This window comes from Schistocerca serialis, chromosome 5, assembly GCF_023864345.2.
Source record: "Schistocerca serialis cubense isolate TAMUIC-IGC-003099 chromosome 5, iqSchSeri2.2, whole genome shotgun sequence".
NCBI classification, from domain to species: Eukaryota; Metazoa; Arthropoda; class Insecta; order Orthoptera; family Acrididae; genus Schistocerca; species Schistocerca serialis.
In genome coordinates, this window is record NC_064642.1 from 64910852 (window position 1) to 64932758 (window position 21907).

The 21907-nt window shown below is 44.3% G+C and overlaps 1 protein-coding gene across 1 annotated transcript in view; it reads left to right on the forward strand.

Moving 5' to 3' along the window:
• LOC126481079 (atrial natriuretic peptide receptor 1-like) overlaps positions 1 to 21907 on the forward strand; it is a 1220509-nt gene that overhangs the window by 166277 nt on the left and 1032325 nt on the right. The window contains exon 2 of the mRNA XM_050104566.1: positions 17209 to 17604. Coding sequence (XP_049960523.1) covers positions 17352 to 17604 — 253 coding nt within the window. The 5' untranslated portion in view covers positions 17209 to 17351. The remainder of the gene's footprint in view (positions 1 to 17208; positions 17605 to 21907) is intronic.

Sequence of the window (21907 nt, forward strand, 5' to 3'; positions counted from 1 at the left end):
AATATAACAAGCACAATGATTAAAATGTAGCTAAGGAACGAACAATAATTATTTCCTTGCATCGCTTGTTGTTGTTGTTGTGGTCTTCAGTCCAGAGACTGGTTTGATGCAGCTCTCCATGCTACTCTATCCTGGGCAAGCTTCTTCATCCCCCAGTACCTACTGCAATCTACATCCTTTTGAATCTGTTTAGTGTATTCATCTCTTGGTCTCCCTGTGCGATTTTTACTCTCCAATACTAAATTGATGATTCCTGGATGCCTCAGAATATGCCCTAGCAACCGATCCCTTCTTCTAGTCAAGATGCGCCACAATTTTCTATTCTCTCCAATTCTAATCAGTACCTCCCCATTAGTTATGTGATCTACCCATCTAATCTTCAGCATTCTTCTGTAGCACCACATTTCGAAAGCTTCTATTCTCTTCTTGTCTAAACTATTTTTCGTCCACGTTTCACTTCCACAAATGGCTACACTCCATACTAATACTTTCAGAAATGACTTCCTGACACTTAAATCTATACTCGATGTTAACAAACTTCTCTTCTTCAGAAACGCTTTCCTTGCCACTGTCAGTCTACATTTTATATCCTCTCTACTTCGACCATCATCAAATATTTTGCTCCCCAAATAGCAAAACTCATTTACTACTTTAATCCTCTCATTTCTTAATCTAATTCCTGCAACATCACCTGATTTAATTCCACTACATTCCATTATCCTCGTTTTCCTTTTGTTTATGTTCATCTTATATCCTCCTTTCAAGAGACTGTTCATTCCGTTCAGCTGCTCTTCCAGGTCCTTTGCTCCCTCTGACAGAATTACAATGTCATCGGCGAACCTCAAAGTTTTTATGTCTTCTCCATGGATTTTAATCCCTACTCCGAATTTTTCTTTTGTTTCCTTCACTCCTTGCTCAATATACAGATTGAATAACATCGGGGAGAGGCTACAACCCTGTCTCACTCCCTTCCAAACCACTGCTTTCCTTTCATGCCCCTCGACTCTTATAACTGCCATCTGGTTTCTGTACAATTTGTAAATAGCCTTTCGCTCCCTGTATTTTACCCCTGCCACCTATAGAATTTGAAAGAGAGTGTTCCAGTTAACATTGTCAAAAGCTTTCTCTAAGTCTACAAATGCTAGAAACGTAGGTTTGCCTTTCCTTAATCTTTCTTCTAAGATAAGTCGTAAGGTTAGTATTGCCCCATGTGTTCCAATATTTCTACGTAATCCAGAGTGATCTTCCCCGAGGTCGGCTTTTACCAGTTTTTCCATTCGTCTGTAAAGAATTGGCGTTAGTATTTTGCAGCCGTGGCTAATTAACATCGCTTAATAACTACATTTAGAAGGGAAACGCTATCTGCACCCATGTATTGCTTATTGTGAGCAAATCCACGTTACTTAAAATCACGCTCCAGTTGATGTCAAACGAATATTTGTCTGGCAATAAAGATCCTAGGTATGGTACCACACTGACACGCACTCCCCCCCCCCCCCCCCTTTTCCCTACGCAGTTACGTTTCAACCACTATAGTGGATAACTCACCCTATGTTTTCAAGGCCGTTGTGTTATATCTAGTCACGTGGGTCGAAACTGTCACGAAACAACAAAAGAAGACAGGTAAATCTTTTTTCACCAACTGCTACATATTCGAGTATACAAACAGTGATCCAATACTGTCAAATGTTTTTCATTCCCGTCTGTCATCACAATATCAGTTCTTTAGACGATGACCGGTTTCAGTCCGTAATGACCATCCTCAGATCTTTTTTACACCATGTCCTAAAGTGATAAGGCCATAATGGCATCGCCAAGACTTATAAATATAATGAGCACAGCATCGTCACGTGGATATAAAATAAAGAGTAGAATAGGCCAACTCGTCCACATAGTGATTGGCTACTGAAGTAACAGCAGCTACAAGAAATCTGTTTGCCTACATCCTCCCTAGATGTCGCTACTGTGGGCTTAGATGAAGTCATTATTTACGCAAAGAACATAATCTGATAAAAACACGTTAGGTAAAATGCATGTGGCAGACTTATTAAAATTGATGACTATCATAGAAACCAATTGTGATACATTAAGAGATGAATGCAGTTACCCATATAAAATTATTAAAAGGAAACATATGAAGAAAATAGGCCCGACCCTTTCTTATGGTGAATTTACGGTCAGCAATTAATATACGTAATACAATGCCTGTGGCAACCTATAAATTGCTTATGAATAAGTTGTGAATAGCTTGCCACAGGCAATGTATTACGTAAATTAATTGCTGACCGTAAATTCACCGTAAGAAAGGGTCGGGCCTATTTTCTTCATATGTTTCCTTTTAATAATTTTATGTGGGTAACTGCATTCATCTCTTAATGTATCACAATTGGTTTCTGTGATAGTCGTCAATTTTAATAAGTCTGCCACATGCATTTTACCTGATGTGTTTCTATCAGATTATGTTTTTTGCGTAAATGATGACTACATCTAAGTAAGCCCACAGTAGCGACATCTAGGGAGTATGTAGGCAAACAGGTTTCTGGTAGCTGCTGTTACTTCAGTAGCCAGTTGCAATAATCACTATGTGGACGAGTTGGCCCATTCCACACCTTATTTTAGATCCACGTGACGATGCTGTGCTCATTATATTTATAAGTTTTGACGATGCCATTATGGCCTTATCACTTTAGGACATGGTGTAAAAAAGATCTGAGTTTACGGACTGAAACCGGTCATCGTCTAAAGAAATGATATTGTGATCAGAGACTGGAATAAAAAACATTTGAGGTAAATCTTTATCGAGTTGTTTCGAAAAGGAATATCTTTTCAAGAAATCTGAGAAACTTTTGGCAAACCTAATGGTTCAGTGGAAACTTTTACATAAATGTTTAACCAGAACTAAACATATAAAAGTCAGCGACGAAGCGGTCGTCCTGCAGTTCCACCCGCGATCGAGAAACGTCAGCTACTTATAGAAGTAAAGAAAAATAATCCAAAACTGAGCGCTCCAGAACTTGCTACTGCAATTAAGATGCATGCAGAAAAGTCCGCTTCAGCACAGAATTTAAGGAATGTGCTTTGGTTTGTTTGTTGGTTGGTTGATGTGGTGGAGGGGACCATACAGCGAGCTCATCAGTCCCACCGGATTAGGGAAGCATGTGAAGGAAGTCGTCCGTGCCCTTGCAAATGAACCATCCCGGCATATCCCTGAAGAGATTTAGAGGAATCACGCAAAACCTAAATCAGGATGACCGGACGCGGGTTTAAACCGTCATCCTCCCGAATGTGAGTCCAATGTGCTAACCACTGCGCCACTTCGCTCGGTAAACGCGCTTTATTAAGCTGGATGTGGAGGCCGAACAGTTGGTAGAAAACCATACCTCAGTAAATCAAGAAAAGAAAGCGATTTACGTTTGCAAGACCACATAGATCGTATGGGTTTTATTTATGGAAGAAGGCCGTATTTACTGACGAAAGCAGATTTGAACTGTTTAACCCGAATGGGAGAGTAGCGGCGTGGATAAAAAGAATTATGAGCTTGAAGAGAGAAATGTAGCATTCTCATTTAAACATAGACAAGGTTCAGTACTTGTTTGGAGCTGTATGAGTGTAAGTGGTGTGGGGATTTGTTGTTTATTGATGAATTTATAGACCACAAGAATCATACAAACAACATGAAAACACGTACATCCAGAAGCGTGAGTAACGTGTGTCTTTCCGGGCATTACAGTGTCACACAAGATAATGATCCAACAGATGCAGCTCGAGATCCAAGGCTGTGTGGAGTGTACTCGGAAAAATATAAGGAATCATCAGATATCGCATAGCAATGATTGAAAGAACGCTCTAGTAGATTAGCGGCGTAATATTACGGTGCAAACAACAGAATTTGTACTAAAGTCAATGGCAAGGAGAATGCAAGAGGTTAGAAAGAGTACAGGAAGGCCCACTAAGTACTAACAATAACAGGTTGTTATTTTCAGTATTGCAGACGAATACTTATATTGCCTATCTCTATTTTTGAAAGTATGTTTATGTAAACAGAAATCAGTTTTTATTCAATCTCACTTTTCTCTGATTAATAGACATATCCATGTCCCTGCTGTACTTCATTCGGACAATTTTCCGCTCTCTGTACACCCTTAAACAAAAACTTATATATTAGACGAATACTGCTTGGAGTATATGTAGCTTCAAACGTGTCCTTCGGTAGTTTAGGTGATTATTTACTTTGTATAAAATGGAGCAGAGAATTTATATTAAATTGCGGTACAAGAACGGAATTAAGTGTAGCGAAGATTTAGAAATGTGAAATTTTGCTTTTGGTGTGTCTGCTGTGAGTAAAACTTGTGTTTACAAGTAGCATAACTACCCAAGTAAGGCCGTGAAGACGTTAAAGAGGACAAACTCCCGGACCGCCCCAGCACACCATCAACAGATGAAATCTTGGAAAAGTGGTAGAAACATTTATAAATCAATCGCTGTGTCACTAACAGAGACATCACTGATGATGTTGGTTTACCATATGTCATGATTTTTTTTCAGGAAGCTTTGGGTGTAAAACGCGTGACAGCAAAATTTGATCAAATGTCTCTAACAAGAGAACCTCCCCATCGCACCCCCCTCAGATTTAGTTATAAGTTGGCACAGTGGATAGGCCTCGAAAAGCTGAACACAGATCAATCGAGAAAACAGGAAGAAGTTGTGTGGAACTATGAAAAAATAAGCGAAATATACAAACTGAGTAGTCCATGCGCAAGGTAGGCAACATCTAGGAGACTGTCAGCTAGCGAGCGCCATGGTCCCGTGGTTAGCGTGAGCAGCTGCCGAACGAGAGGTCCATGGTTCAAGTCTTCCCTCGAGTGAGAAGATTACTTTCTTTATTTTCGCCAAGTTATGATCTGTCCGTTCGTTCATTGACGTCTCTGTTCACTGTAATAAGTTTAGTGTCTGTGTTTTGCGACCGCACCGCGAAACCGTGCGATTAGTAGACGAAAGGACATGCCTCTCCAATTGGAACCGAAAACATTTGATCGCATGGTCATAGGTCAACCGATTCCTCCACAAGAAAACACGTCTGATATATTCTTTACGACATTGGTGATGGCACGTGCGTCACATGACAGGAATATGTTGTCGGCCCACCTAACTTGTACACTTGGCGAAAGGGGAAAAAGATTCTTCTACCTTGCCCGATGTAGGTTTTCTTGAGGATGTGATAATCACTCCAAAAAAAGTGATGAAAACATACGAGTTTGTCACATAAACTGCAACAAATGAATGCAACAGTTTCACAGTCGCACAGTTTTCCCTGTGCTGTCAAAACATATGTTTTTAACGTTTTCAAGTTTTTCCGTGTGTAGACCGTCAAATCCAACATATGTCCAGGCAAATCTGAACATGTCCTGGAATTTTGGAGAGCGAAGTTGATTATGTGTGATTGCCTGAACTTTGATAATTGACACACGATCACGTAAACAATACTGCTCTGTGTACCTGTGCAGCTTCGCAAAATAATTGTCTGAAAATAAAAAGTTAAACTAATTCACTCGAGAGAAGACTTAAACCAAGGACCTCTCGTGCCACAGCTGCTCACGCTAACCAGGGGACCACGGCGCTCCTGAGCTCACACTATCTTTGCTGTTGCCTATCTTGCACATGGACTACTCAGTTTGTATATTTTGCTTATTTTTTCATAGTTCCACACAACTTCTTCCTGTTTTCTCTATTGATCTGTGTTCAGTTTTCCAAGGCCTATTCAGTGTGCCAACTTGTAACTAAATCTGAGGGGGGGGGGGGGGTGCGATGGGGAGGTTCCCTTGTAAGCACTATGGGACTTAACATCTGAGGTCATCAGTCCCCTAGACTTAAACCTAACTAACCTAAGAACATAACACACAACCATGCCAGAGGCAAGATTCGAACCTGCGCCCGCAGCAGCAGCGCGGTTCCGGACTGAAGCACCTAAAACCGCTCGACCACAGCGACCGGCTAATGGGGATTATTAATGTAGATCAATACATATAATGCCTTCCAAAATTAATAATTCCAGTTATTTTTCGAACATAGGTTGTCACAAGGGTCGGTTGTCACAAGCATCAGTTCCAAGTCGCTGCTGCTTCGTGGCCGTCGTAATTCAAACCACGGTAACATCACAACATTTCGAGTGGAGTGTACCCAGTTTCTGTAGGTGATGTTTGAAGTGATCGCCGTCTCAAAAATCTACAGATACCAGTCTTTGAATGCTGGCCCTAATTTAGAAGGGAATCGAAGTTGGAGTCTGTCTGGAGGCCTGAAGGTGGGGTAATATAACGCCGGGGCTGGAAGCCCAATAAAATAACAATCTGGAAATTTAGACGGCTGAAAGGAGTTTGATTTGACAGTCTGCATTCTCGAAACGTCGTTTCGATGCAGTGGCGGCTGAGGAAACGGTGGAAACGCGGGCAGCTTCTGCGGTTCCCGCGATTATTCGCGGCTGCGCCGATACCAGCAATTGAGAAACGCGGCCTGTACAACACGGCGCGCCGTTACGTCATCCATATTCGCGGCGATATTGCGGCACGGTGTGGCAAAGCTGACTCACGCGCCGGTTATTAAATCCCGGCGGCGCAGGTGCCCGTCTCGCGCCCACTCGCCCGCCGGCATTCCTGCCGGCACCCACCGAGCCGTGAACGTGTAAAACAAACTGGCCATTACGCCCACGCGAGCATCGGTAGCAAATGTTACGTTTTTATTACCTTACCGGCTACAATGGCTTTGCAGAATTAACTACCCGATGTGGAGGGGGAGAGGAACGTGTTGTGTCATCAATATTACTCACATGTTCGTGCCATGCGATCCGCTTGTTTCGTTCTATACTCTGAAACTCGATGGGGGTCTCTTTTTAACTTCCATCAGCAGCTGGCTGTGTTTGTCCACTGTACACAGCGAAAACACTGTCACAGTGAGATCAACACCTTAGGCATATCACAGATTATGTTCCTTATTTGCGGATCGCCTAACCATGAAAAAATTGTACGACAGTTAAAGTGATCTTGAAATCCAAGTCAGACCTGAATATAATAAATTTTTATTTGTTCTTTATGATGCACACAATGCACATATAAAATTGACAGAGAGCAAAGTTCTCTAAAGTCTCAATATAAATGACGCAAGACGAGGCTAACATTTTATGTGGGGTACCAAGCTATATGGAAGAGGCAAGCACAGAAAGATTTCGTTACGTGGGTAGCTCTAGAATTCAAAGTTAAAGAAACAGAAGGGGTCAGAACATAATCAAAGGGCAACACAAACTGGGTGGCGGAATAAGTAAGGTTTGAGAGCATCAGAATATGGATCACGCTACAACAATTGCCATATTTAAATCTCCCCAAAAATCAGCTAGGGTGCGCGAATCAGCACTAGATGGTGAACAGAGACGAATAGGACAGAAAGTACCTTCTTCACACACAACGCGCTAACAGGCATGCCGACCGGTGCGGTCGAGCGGTTCTAGGCGCTTCAGTCTGGAACCGCGCGACCACTACGGTCGCAGGTTCGAATCCTCCCTCGGGCATGGATGTACGTGAAGTCCTTAGGTTTAAGTAGTTTTACGTTCTAGAGGACTGATAACCTCAGATGTTAAGTTCCATAGTGCTCAGAGCCATTCGAACCAAGCTAACAGGCAGCATTGGATCTTGCTGTGGGCAGTGGTCGTAATGTCTCTGTGGTTAAATGCCGATGCAACTCCTTTCAAAAGAGGACAGGCGATTTGTTTCCCTATCCATCCACTGTTTTAACTTCTGCCTCGTCTGTAACGACTTTGTCGTCAACGGGACGTCAAATCTTAATCTGTGGATGCTTTTTTAATGAATGACGTGTATCTGAGAAAAACAGTGGTAAGTTTCTACAACAGAATAGAAGACGAGTTTTCACTTGTGCAAACGTGTGCATTTGCATCAACTCTGTACAGCTTAAGCTTCTAAAAATGAAGGTATGCCGTTATGGAGGAGATATACAGCACTTGTTAAACAGACGGTAGCATCAACCGAAGGATCTATTAACCCTCACAATGCCAACGGCGTGGGGGATTGCGGATGGTTGGAGATGGTGGTAACCTTACGCCCACCACTTGAAAATGTTATAATCTAGTCAGTTACTTCTTATTTTAAAATTTTGAAAAGAAATTTACTGTCTTAATGAATTCTTCTACCAGATTTCCTTTATGTTTTAAATTTTTCAGCTAAACTTAACCTAAAAATTTATGTCTCAGTAGCAGATTTCACTTTCCCCAATGAATGTTGTATTCAATATTTCCTGATTCAGAGCCTTTGATTGGTGGGGTAGCTAAGAGTGTGGCAAAAGGTATTTTCAGGTTCTGGTCCCTTCTTACCCATCAGTACTGTTTAAAAAGTATTTTGTCAATGAAACTCAACGACAATTAACGAAATTTCTATTTTTTAAATTTGTTTTCGAGCTGGCATAAAATATCCATCCTGGGTGATGCCTGTTATGGAAAATACATTGGTATTTCTAGGGTTAAACGCGCCACTGAGCAAATAAACAGACCATTAACACACGGAGGAACATATGCATGTTTGCAACAACAACCCCAGCGATAACATGCCTTAACTGGAAACTAGCACCTTCGGTATGCCAACATACTCCGCTCTGCGCTCACCAAATACGTACGTAGCGCCTGTCGGACACGTATCTCGTGTTATTGCAGCCGGATCTGTTTACCCAGTTCAGTTCCGTAACAAAACTAAACGTATTTAGCCAATTAGTCTCGTGATTGGGACGAACACTTGTTTGATGCCGTCGTTACATAATCTAGTTAGTGATGTGCGATTCTAGCTGTGTGCACAGGTTTACGGTAATTAGGTGTCACTCCATATTGCAAACATGACTGAGGATTAAGTCACGTTTTCTAATGTGAAGTAAAATTCGTTTATTTATAGAAAATGTGAAAATCTCGTTCACGAATTTGTTTCAGGGCGAGTGTAAAAATATGTGTGACGGAAAAATTCACTTTTTGCTTTCACTGCTAACTCTTACGCTACATTTTATTTATGTTCAATCTTTCCACGAATCAGAATTATATTCGTGGGACCGGTTTTGTTGTAGTCTTTAATCGAAATAGACCAGGGTTGTAACTTTAATAGTGACAACTATTTATTTACAGCTCGTACAAAATTGATACGTGTTTGAAAGTTTAACTAATCTTCAAAGTAGTCAGCAGCATTGTGTATAGCCCGTTGCCGGCTATGTGGAAGTCGTAGGATACTCTTAGCAGTGCCAGTTGTGTGGACAGTTCGAGCGGCGCGGTCGATTGCCCGACGAATTTGTAACAGTTTTGAAGCGAATGCCATGAAGTGTTTCAAATGGTTAAAATGGCTCTGAGCACTATGGGACTTCACATCTGAGGTAATCAGTCCCCTAGAACTTAGAACTACTTAAACCTAACTAACCTAAGGACATCACACACATCCATGCCCGAGGCGGGATTCGAACCTGCGACCATAACGGTCGCGCAGTTCCAGACTGAAGCGCCGAGAATACGGCCCTTTATTCACCTATTTTGATACTCAGAAATTCACTCGAGAGTCATCTATAGGGTACTTCTCGTTGCCACGCGGGGTTAGCCGAGCGGTCTAGGGAGCTACAGTCATGGACTGTGCGGCTGGTCCCGGCGGAGGTTCGCGTCCTCCCTCAGGCATGGGTGTGTGTGTTTGTCCTTAGGATAATTTAGGTTAAGTAGTGTGTAAGCTTAGGGACTGATGACCTCAGCAGTTAAGTCCCATAAGATCTCACACACAAACACTTCCCGTTGGCCTAGAAACATGAAATTTGCCAAAAAGGAAGGTTCCACTGTACAACCAAAGGAAAAAGTCGGAAAACAATAAATTCATAATTATGTAACACGAAAAATATTTTTTACCATTTCTTATCTGACTTCCTGTCCGTTCCTCCGTCTGTCAACGCCCCTATTTTCGTCAGAAATGGGTTTACATACCGTGTTGAAATTTATGTCCAATACAAAGGTATTTACACCCCAGGTCGTATAAGAAATTTAAATGCAATGTAATGCAGATTTGTAGTCAGGGCGCTTGTGATAAGCACGAGACAGCTCCTGCTGTGGAACGAAATCACGCCCCAGACCATAACTCCAGATGTAGCTCCAGTCTGTTTAGCACATTGACAGGTTGGTTGCAGGCCCTCAACTGAATTTCTTCTAACCAACACACGGCCATCACTGGCACCGAGGCAGGACCGGATTTTATCAGAAAATGCGACAGACCACAGACCTGATGTTGTGTACATAGTTCCGCGTAGTCAGCGCGTACACAACTTTCCCCTTAGAGCGCGCCCCACTAAGCACAACAGGACAGGCGCAGCGCTCGTCCGTCTCCGCACTACGAGATGGCGCTGCCATAGAGACGGACCAAATTCTGCTTCCGCCGAACCACGTATTAATATGTAACGCAGTCAATGAGATGGCTGCTAACGTAGAACCTTTTCTCCTCACGGATCACACTCGCGCAGTGATACATGAATACGCGAGGTATTATAACGTGTGTACAGACCTCCGATTAGTCAGTCTGCATTTGTCTGCGCCAGTCTGCATTTGTTTGCAACAGTCTGTATGAGTCCTTCCTTTTTTCTGTACCAGTCTATAGTCAAGTTTCAGTCTGCACCCAATAAGATTACCATATTCCTGTACATAGCCATGAAGATAAATATACAGACAATTTTGTCAAGTATCAGAGATATATGTGAGAATAAGATTAACGTACCAGTACCAAAGGAACTTCAGATTGTCAATTGTAAATAGCATCCAGAACCAAGTTAAGTAATTTTTATACTTGTTATTATTTTAATAAATATGTGTGAAAATTAATCAAGTTCTGTTTAAAGTTGGCCACCGTCAATCTGCTACTCTAAGCGTGCAAGTGGCATTTCTAGGTTAGGTTAGTGTCTTTTTACGTCCCGTCGACAACGAGGTCATTAGACACGGAGTGCAAGCTCGGGTTAGGGAAGGATGGGGAAGGAAATCGGCCGTGCCCTTTCAAAGGAACCATCCTGGCATTTGCCTGAAACGATTTAGGGAAATCACGGAAAACCTAAATCAGCATGGCTGGAGACGGGATCGAACGTCGCCCTCCCGAATGCGAGTCCAGTGTGCTAACCACTGCGCCACCTAGCTCGGTGGCATTTCTGTCGTCTGACCTAACGGCAGAAGATAAACACGCCACGATAAGACAACGAGACATATTGCTGACACTAGCCTACTTCGTTAGAGCGACAAATCAAATAATGTGGTGGTGTGTGTACTGAAGGTCTTACAGTACGCACACCACACCTGTCCTCCAATGAGCTCTCTCTTGAAACCACTGAAGTCGTAAAAGTCTGTGGTTTGGCGTCAGTCGAATGTACCCTACTGACCGTCTGGCTCGGAGCTCTCGTTGAAGTAACCGATTTGTAAAAGTTCGTTGTGTCAGTGTGGTTCCAACTGCTGCTCAGACTGCTGCTGCAGATGCAATACGATGCGCTAGAGCAGTACGCCGAACTCGTGGTCTCTCCTTTCGCTGGTGCCGGAGCCCGATCTTCTTACGAGCGTACATTCTCCTGACCAGCGCTGCCAGCAATCACGTAGATCGGCTGCATTCCTACTGAATGTTTCTGTTGTACTGCAGAAGGAACATCCAGCTTATCGTAACACTATTACACACCTCGTTCAAAATCAGTGAGGTGCTGAACATGGGGTCTTTGTCACCTTAAAGGCATTCTTAACCAACATCAACTCGCTACGTCAAATCTCAAAGGTAACTAACGCTCAAGGCCGTTACAGCGTGTATTTCAATCAAATCTGGTACACATTCGCACAGTGGCGCTACCAGCGCCATCTTTATGCTGATGGCGCCAAATTTAAATAGGAATCATGGATTTGGATTGTTTTGGGGGAAAAGACCAAACAGCGAGGTCATCGGTCTCATTGGATTAGGGAAGGACGGGGAAGGAAGTCGGCCGTGCCCTTTCAAAGGAACCATCCCGGCATTTGCCTGGAGAGATTTAGGGAAATCACGGGAAACCTAAATCAGGATGGCCGGACGCGGGATTGAACCGTCGTCCTCCCGAATGCGAGTCCAGTGTGCTAACCAATGCGCCAGCTCGCTCGATAGGAATCATGTTTCAGATGTAGAAACACGCCTACCAGCTGTCGCTTACGCCGCACAACTCCTTGTTGGTGCTGTGATTCTTTTTTCCATCATATCATTTTTATACTCGTAAACTCATTCATCAAAACCGACTCGTGGCGGTAACATATTAGACCTTCTGGTGACAAACAAACGCGAACTATTTGAAACAGTTAACGCAGAACAGGGAATCAGCGTTCATAAAGCGGTTACTGCATCGATGATTTCAGCTGTAAATAGAAATACTAAAAAGGGTAGGAAGATTTTTCTGTTTAGCAAAAGTGACAAAAAGCAGATTACAGAGTACCTGACGGCCCAACACAAAAGTTTTGTCTCAAGTACAGATAGTGCTGAGGATCAGTGGACAAAGTTCAAAACCATCGTACAATATGCGTTAGATGAGTATGTGCCAAGCAAGATCGTAAGAGATGGAAAAGAGCCACCGTGGTACTACAACCGAGTTAGAAAACTGCTGCGGAAGCAAAGGGAACTTCACAGCAAACATAAACATAGCCAAAGCCTTGCAGACAAACAAAAATTACTTAAAGCGAAAGGTAGTATGAGGAGGGCTATGGGAGAGGCGTCCAATGAATTCGAAAGTAAAGTTCTATGTACTGACTTGGCAGAAAATCCTAAGAGATTTTGGTCTTATGTCAAAGCGTGGATGTGTGTGATGTCCTTAGGTTAGTTAGGTTTAAGTAGTTCTAAGTTCTAGGGGACTGATGACCTCAGAAGCTAAGTCCCATAGTGCTCAGAGCCATTTGAACCATTTTTGAACTTTGCTTCCGATTTGACGCGCGGATCGTTGTCCATCAGAAACCTGTCAACGCTCTACATTTATATTTTCTTCTTCTGTACTCTGCAAGCCATCTTAAAATTTGCGGGGAAAGGTCTTCTGGTTCAAATGGCTCTCAGGACTATGGGACTTAACATCTGAGGTCATAAGTTACCTAGACTTAGAACTACTTAAACGTAACTAACCTGAGGACATCACACACATCCATGACCGAGGCAGGATTGGAACTTGCGACCGTAGCAGCAGCGCGGTTCCGGACTGAAGCGCTTAGAACCGCTCGGCCACAGCGGCCGGCTGATCTTCTGGTATGTCTTCCTCTTCCCCGCACCCCCACCTCCACCCCCACCCACGCCCCCCACCACTGTTTTCCCCTGGTCCATGCCCGAACCGAGGATGGGAAAGATTGTCGGTAATCTATCGTAAGAACTCTAGTTTCTCTGATTCTGTTGTGGTGCTCATTTCGCGAAACATACGTGGGAGGAAGTGATACATTGCCAGACTCTCTTGTAAGGTCTGCCACCGGGAATTGTTGAGCATCTCCGTAACAGTCTCGCGTCGACTAAACGATTCCGCGAGGAAACATGCCGATGTTCATTGGATCTTGTTCATCTCTGTCATTAATCCAGCCTGGCAAAGATCGCAGACAGACATGCAATCAATATTTAAAAAAACACAAATGACTCTCCCGGGACGTAGAATTAGTTGCACCTTGACTATATAACAGCTTACAGGGACAACAAAAATTCGATTTTCAGTATTTCACACAAATAGTAACCCAATTTAAAAATTTAAATAAACTACACAGAGAGGTATAAACTTATGTAAGACAGTTATTACAGTTATTAACTGCGTGTACGTCTTAAGTCTGTGTAATTTACGACGATTGAATACTCAGACAATATTCATCAAATAATTTGGGAATGAAGGCACTTAGTGACTCGGAACAAACTACTTCATACAGTTGCAAACCTCTACTAATTTTATTTCTCATAGACGCCCCCCCCCCCCCCCCCGACCAAAATATAATGAGAGGACGAAAGTTGACGCTTACAATATTTTCACTGTTCATGCACTAACACTGCCACATCGGGTATGACGTTTTAATTTATTACTGCTGTACTAGTAAGTAACTGCACTTTGCAGACTGTATCCACATATACCAGTGGACGTACCTGCAAAATTACATCTTCGTACAATAAATAGTTCTGGAGACATGACGTCACAAACATTGAGATGCGTGAAAAACTAGCATTCTGAAACTAACGATAATAATTTGCTTACTTTAATCTTAGTTAATTTACCATTACTTAGAAGAATAATACGTTGCATCACGTAAAACAGAAGTCTGGACGCAATATTACTGTCGTCTGCTTTGGGTAATTCCGGTTAGGACCGCTTCGGACAATTACTGCTAAGTACTTTACGGTAGTTACTATTTCCAGCGGTTAGTCGCCAGTAGCGTAATCGAACAGTAGTGAATCTACAATGATCCTTCCCTTTGCTGCGGACTGTGCCCCAATTTTAAAATTCCTGCCGGATTAAAACTGTCTGCCAGGCAAGACTACTCGAACCTGGGACCTTTGCGTTTCGCACTGCTTGAGCTATCCAATCACGACTCGCGATCCACCCTGACAGCTTTACATTTGTCAGTACCCCATCTCGTTCAAATCACTTTACGCTCCGCTGGTAGAGTGAAAACTTATTCTACTGAGAGTCCTGTGGAGTGTGGCTAAGAAATGTCTCCACAATATCCTTTTTCCAGGAGTGCTGTTCCCACAAGTTACGCTGCAGAACTTTGGAAAAGTATGGAAAGTATGAGATGAGGTAACAGTGGAGGAACAGCTGTGAGTATCAGTCGTGAGTCGTGTTGGGGTAGCTCAGTTGGTAGAACACTTGGCCACGAAAGGCACAGGCCGCAGGTACGAGTCCAAGTCCAAAACACATTTTTAATCTGCCAGGAACGTAATGAATCTCTTTGTCTATTTGTGCAAAATGAGTTACATTTACACTACTGGCCATTAAAATTGCTACACCAAGAAGAAATGCAGATGATAAACGAGTATTCATTGGACAAATATATTATACTAGTACTGACATGTGACCACTTTTTCACGCTATTTGGGTGCATATATCCTGAGAAATCAGTACTCAGAACAACCACCTCTGGCTGCAGTAACGGCATTGATACACCTGGGCATTTAGTCAGAGCATGGATGGCGTGTACAGGTACAGCTGGTCATGCAGCTTCAACACGATACCACAGTTCATCAAGAGTAGTGACTGGCGTATTGTGACGAGCCAGTTGCTCGGCCACCATTGACCAGAGGTTTTCAATTGATGAGAGATCTGGAGGATGTGCTGGCCAGGCAAGCAATCGAACATTTTCTGTACCCAGAAAGGACCGTACAGGACCTGCAACATGCGGTCGTGCATTATCCTGCTGAAATGTAGTGTTTCGCAGGGATCGAATGAAGGGTAGAGCCACGGGTCGTAACACATCTGAAATTTAACGTCCACTATTCAAAGTGCCGTCAATGCGAACAAGAGATGACCGAGACGTATAACCAAAGGCACCCCATATCATCACGCCTGGTGACACGCCAATATAGCGATGACAAATAGCGAATGTGCGTTCACCGCGATATCGCCAAACACGGATGCGACGATCATGATGCTGTAAACAGGACCGGGATTCATCCGAAAAAATGACGTTTTGTTATTCGTGCACCCAGGTTTGTGGTCGAGTACACCATCGCAGGTGCTCCTGTCTGTGGTTCAGCGTCTAGAGCAGGGGTCTCCAAACTACGGCCCGCGGGCCGAAACCGGCCCGCGAGGGACATCCCCGGTATCCGGCCCGAAAAATATTTGAGTTGGTACCTATACTGCCAGCAATTGAGTTTCGAGGCCTATCGCGACCAATACACCGCGACATTGTCGGACACAGTCATGCAACAGAACTATCTAATATATGCTCTGGCTCTGCTACTCGCTACAAGACTACATACCTAAACTTATTGTTGCGCCGCTTGAAATAACAATGCGTTGATATTCTCTACCTTACATCTTGCAGGAATAGTGTTCCTAACAATGATTTTGCGGTTTCGTTAACTTTGCAGGACGCTTTCGTGAAGAATGTGCAGTGACATACTTTTTTGTTGGTGAAATTCGCCAGAATAAAATAAGCCACAAATTCGGTCAGGTACGTCCACCAATAAAAATTATGTAATTAAATAAGAATCGTAGTTCGTTTCAGTGTTAGCTGTTCCCACAACCTTAGATTTTTGCAATTTCATCTTTCCTTTAGCCTTACATTACGGTGATCATGGAGTGCTAGGGTGCTTTAATCCTACCAGGTTGATCTTGACCCTTATGACTTCGTGGAGGAGTCAATGTGGCCCGCGGACTAAAACGTTTGGAGACCCCTGGTCTAGAGTAACCACAGCCATGGTCTCCGAGCTGATAGTCGATGCTGCTGCAAACGTCGTCGAACTGTTGGTGCAGATGGTTGTTGTCTTGCAAACGTCCCCATCTGTTGACTCACGGATCGAGACGTGGTTGCACGATCCGTTACAGCCATGCGGATAAAATGCCTGCCATCTCGACTGCTAGTGATACGAGTCAGTTGGGATCCAGCAAGGCGTTCCGTGTTACCCTCCTGAACCCACCGATTCCATATTCTGCTAACAGTCATTGGATCTCGGGCAACGCGAGCAGCAATGTCGCGATACGATAAACCGCAATCGCATAGGCTACAAGCTGACCTTTATCAAAGTCGAAAACGTGATGGTACGCATTTCTCCTCCTTACACGAGGCATCACAACAACGTTTTACCAGGCAACGCCGGTCAACTGCATGTATGAGAAAACGGTCGGAAACTTTCCTCATGCGAGCACGTTGTAGGTGTCGCCACCGGCGCCATCCTTGTGTAAATGCTCTGGAAAGCTAATCATTTGCATATCACAGCATCTTCTTCCTGTCGCGTCTGTAGCACGTCACCTTCGTGGTGTAGCAATTTTAATGGCCAGTAGTGTAGTTACGTTGAGAGGCAACTGATAGCCCCTGTCCTCCTGAAGGATTCAAGGGTCACGTTCCGAACTCTCGTTCGAAGTACGGGAATGAGGCACTGGGGGACGGGTCAAGGTTAGATGCGTGCGACCTGCCAGAGCCCCGCGGCGCGCCGCTGCCCGCCTTTCCCGCTGAGCTAGCCGGCGCTGACTGCGCGTGGCGGCCGGCAGATGCGTTCCTGGGCCCGGTGTGCGACTACGTGATCGCGCCGGTGGCGCGGTACGCCGGCGCCTGGGGGATCCCGGTGCTGACGACTGGGGCGCAGGTGGACGCGTTCCGCCACAAGCCGGTGCACTACCCCACGCTGACGCGCATGATGGGCTCGTTCAGCCTGGTGGGCGAGGCGCTGCGCCACATCCTGCACACGTTCGGCTGGCGCGTGACCGCGCTGCTGTTCCACAACAACGACGTGTCGTCGCCGCGCGGCAACTCCATGTGCCACTTCACGCTGAGCGCCGTCTACAGCGCGCTCAACTCGACGCCGCTGGCGCGCTCCTTCAACGAGGACACGGCCACGCCGCAGCAGTACCGCGAGCTGCTGCACCTCGTCTCCAACGGCGCCCGCAGTGAGTACTCGCCCCCGCGCAGTGCCCCTGCATGCGCACGCCCTCCACCTCGCATGCACGACGTTCGCCACCGCGGTTTGGGTCTCCTCTTAATAGAGATGGGACCCCTCCGCCCCCCCCCCCCCGCACACAATTTGGTGACCAAACCAAAAGTTCTACTGTCACCTCCGTAAACATGTTAGTTATCTAGTAAGTAGAGCACAGGATGCTGGGCTCTGATGTTATCCGTGCGTCTGGGTAAGACTGCGCATTAACACGGTCCATCAGGTGATAGATAGTGGACGATACGCGAGTGAGGGTAGCGATTTGAAGAGCAGAGGGAAAAAAGTGCCATGGCTCGTGCCGAGGGAAAAAACCTCTGCGACAGTGGGATGGGTAGTAAGAGCAGTAGTGCTTTACTAGCTGCGATAGTTCATGCAAGGTTGGGTTTGTTAGTATGGGTATCATGCATCATTACCGTGGCAAGCGATGGCGATGCTGCCGCTACATTCCTGTAACAATCGAGATCGTTATACAGTAGTGGGAGTTCGGCCATAGATCATCTCACTGTGTGGGGGATGTGCGGAGCTTGTCTGCATGCAGTGTACGGTATGGCTTCCCTGCGTGGTGCCAGTTATTCGGCAGTGTATTCCAGCTGGATATCCAGTAATGGCGTCTGATTAACAGGGGCTCGCCTGTACCGTTATGTTTGCGTATGCTTGGCCATAGATGTTAGGTCCTTACAAGTATGTCTTTTGGTCTTTTATGTTTCCATCTACGGTTGTGGTCGTAGTTCCCCAGATTCAGAATAAACGGGTTTTGCGAATGTCTGGAGTTTCTGTATAGTCTTGTGGTGAGTTTTTGGATTACCTCCGTGAGAGTGAAGGTCCGCGATGCGTGTGTATCGTGGAGCATTGCTTATGATTTTGAGTACTTTGTTTTGTTTGAGCTGCAGGCGTGTAGGCGCAGCGTATCCCCAGATAGGAGCTGCGTACGTCATCAGGGGTCGGACAAGTGTCATGTACATGGACCTCGACATCCTTCTGTTCAGTGTGCTACGCCTGTTGAGCATAGGGTAGAGCTGTTTGAGCCTCGCGCTAGCTCGAGTTGGTCATGTGTTGTATGTGATCCCCCAGAGTAATTTCCGGTCCAGCCAGACACCGAAGTATTTGACTTTCTCGCGGAAACGTATTGGGCGTGCATGTAGAGTTACTGGTCTGCAGTATCGGTGTTTGCGCAGTTGCTTCGGTCTTCTAGTGAACAGAACGGCTTCGCGCTTGTCGACGTTTACTCTAACACGCCATTTCTCCAACCAAGGCTTAGCCACTCTGAGTGCAGTCTGTAGGCGTGACGTAATTGGCCCCAATAAGCACCTAAACCATCAACACTACTGCTCAGTATTTCCCTACGTACAATAATAGTGAACGTCTGGAGTGATAGGTTCAGTGGTCCTGAAAATACTGGGCATATCAAGAACTATTGAAATACAGTTTCATCATAAAGTCTTCGCCTGATTACAAAACATTATTTCTAACAAGGGAACCTCCCCATAGCACCCCCCTCAGATTTAGTTATAAGTTGGCACAGTGGATAGGCCTTGAAAAACTGAACACAGATCAATCGAGAAAACAGGAAGAAGTTGACTGGAACTATGAAAAAAATAAGCAAAATGTACAAACTGAGTAGTCCATGCGCAAGACAGGCAACAGCAACGATAATGTGATGTCACGAGCGCCGTGGTCCCGTGGTTAGCGTGAGCAGCTGCGGAACGAGAGCTCCTTGGTTCAAGTCTTCCCTCGAGTGAAAAGTTTACTTTCTTTGTTTTCGCAAAGCTATGATCTATCCTTACGTTCATTGACGTCTCTGTTCACTGTAATAAGTTTAGTGTCTGTGTTTTGCGGCCGCACCGCAAAACCGTGCGATTAGTAGACGAAAGGACGTGACTCTCCAATGGGAACCGAAAACATTTGATCGCAAGGTCATAGCTCAACCGATTCCTCCACAGGAAAACACGTCTGATATATTCTATACGACACTGGTGACGGTATGTGCGTCACGTGACAGGAATATGTTGTCGACCCACCTAACTTGTACACTTGGCGAACGGGTAAGAAGATTCTTCTACCTTGCCCGATTTAGGTTCTCTTGTGGATGTGATAACCACTACCAAAAAATTGATGAAAATAAAAAATTAAACTTTTCACTCAAGGGAAGACTTGAACTAAGGATCTCTCGCTCCCCAGCTGCTCACGCTAACCACGAGACCACGGCGCTCCTGAGCTCATATTATCCTTGATGTTGCTTATGTTTCGCATCGACTACTCAGTTTGTATATTTTGCTTATTTTTTTTATAGTTCCACACAACTTCTTCCAGTTTTCTCGATTGATCTCTGTTCAGTTTTTCAAGGCCTATCCACTGTGACAACTTATAACTAAATCTGAGGAGGGTGCGATGGGGAAGTTCCCTTGTAAGAAAATATGATACGGGGTTTTGAAAATCTCTCTCTGCAGTGCCGTATGATTGTTAGCCGCACGTGCCGTATGATTGTTCGCCTGCCTGGGTTACTTCCCTTCAAGTGGACTCTCCCAACATTCCACTGTTTCGTTCATCTCAGCCAGCGTTAGTAGCATCGTTGGTGTGTGTCGTTACGTGTTGACGTTAACGTTTAAGTTTAGTTCCTTTGTTTCTTTCGTTTTTGTCACAGATAAAATGCTAACCATTGAAGAACGTGCGTTTTTAACCGAACATGTGTTCAAAGCTGGCGGTAAATACACAGTTTCAGTTTGTCAAACATTTAATTCAGTTTTCCCGGAGACAATACTCCCCATCGCGATACTATGCGAGATTTGACTAACAAATTTGGAAGTACGGGTTCAGTGACAGATGCACTGAGAAGTGGTCGTCCTAGCGTTTTGTCTGAGGATAAAAACTACTCGATATTTGCGATAAAATGTACAAGAGTCCCAACAAGTCAGTAAGAAAACTCGCCCAGGAAATCGATGTTAGTGTCGGAACGGTCAACACAGCTGTAAGGAAAAAATTAGAACTTTTCCCATACAAAGTGACAGTCGTGCAAGAACTGAGAAATACTGATCATGGCAAGAGACTGCATTATTGTCAATGGTTCAAAAATTTCGTTCAACAAAATGGAGGGGATATTCTTGAGGAAACGTTTTTCACTGATGAGTCGTGGTTTCATTCATCCGGGTACATGAACTCGCAAAATTCTCGTATGTGGAGTACCGCAAATCCATTGGGTATTCATGAGGAACAACTTCATGCTGTGAAAATAGGACTTTGGATTGCTATTTCTAGACATTGGATTGTGGGTCCCATATTTTTCAACGAAACAATAAACGCACAACGATACTGCAGTGATGTTCTGTACCTATTCATAGGAGAACTTGTGTTAAGTGAAAAACTGAAAGGTTATTTTCAACAAGATGGTAGAACCGCCCATACAGATCGCGTTTCAACGTCACTGCGTGCTGATGTTTTTGGTGATCGCATAATTTCACAGGGACTTTGGCCTCCACGATCGCCTGACCTAACACCATCTGAATTTTTCTTCTGGGGTACAGCGAAAGCAACTGTCTATAAAAACCGACCAAAATCCATCGATGAACAGAAAACTGCAATATCCACTTTCACTGCTTCTGTTACAGAGGAAATGTTACAGCTTGTGTTTGGGAACATGATTAGACGAATTGAATTGTGTATTCAACAAGAGGGGGGACACTTTCAACATTTAATGTGAAAATTTAGAAGTAAAAATGAATATTCCTTAAATTAATAACTCGTATTTTACTGAGTTTCATTTCGGTATATTCATGCGGCATACGGCACGCGCGGCTAACAATCGTACGGCACTGCGGACAGACTTTTGAACACCCCGTAGATACCGCTATGCTGTTTGTTGCAAATTTTAGTTGAACTCATAAATTTTCTTATGCATTCCCTTGCGGACAACTAATAGCGCTTTTGCAAACGACACCAGAACTCTTTACGTTTTTATGCAGGGTTTTATAAAACGATATTGACAGACAATTGAGTCTTGAATGAACTGTGACAGAAGCCCGAAGAACAGGGGTCTGAAGTAGTAGGGCATGTATTGGTACCATAAAATAGTGCACTGATAATGGCCAGGCACTAACCGAAATATAGGTTTGCCTAATAAAACCTGAAAGAAAACCACGACTGATTGCTGTGCTCTATCATTTGAAAGCCATATCACAGTCGTTGAGTGCACACACATTCCTGGTGGAAGGTAACTTCATAGAGCCTCTGAGGAGTTTTAGTGAGGGACAAACTGAGGATAGGAA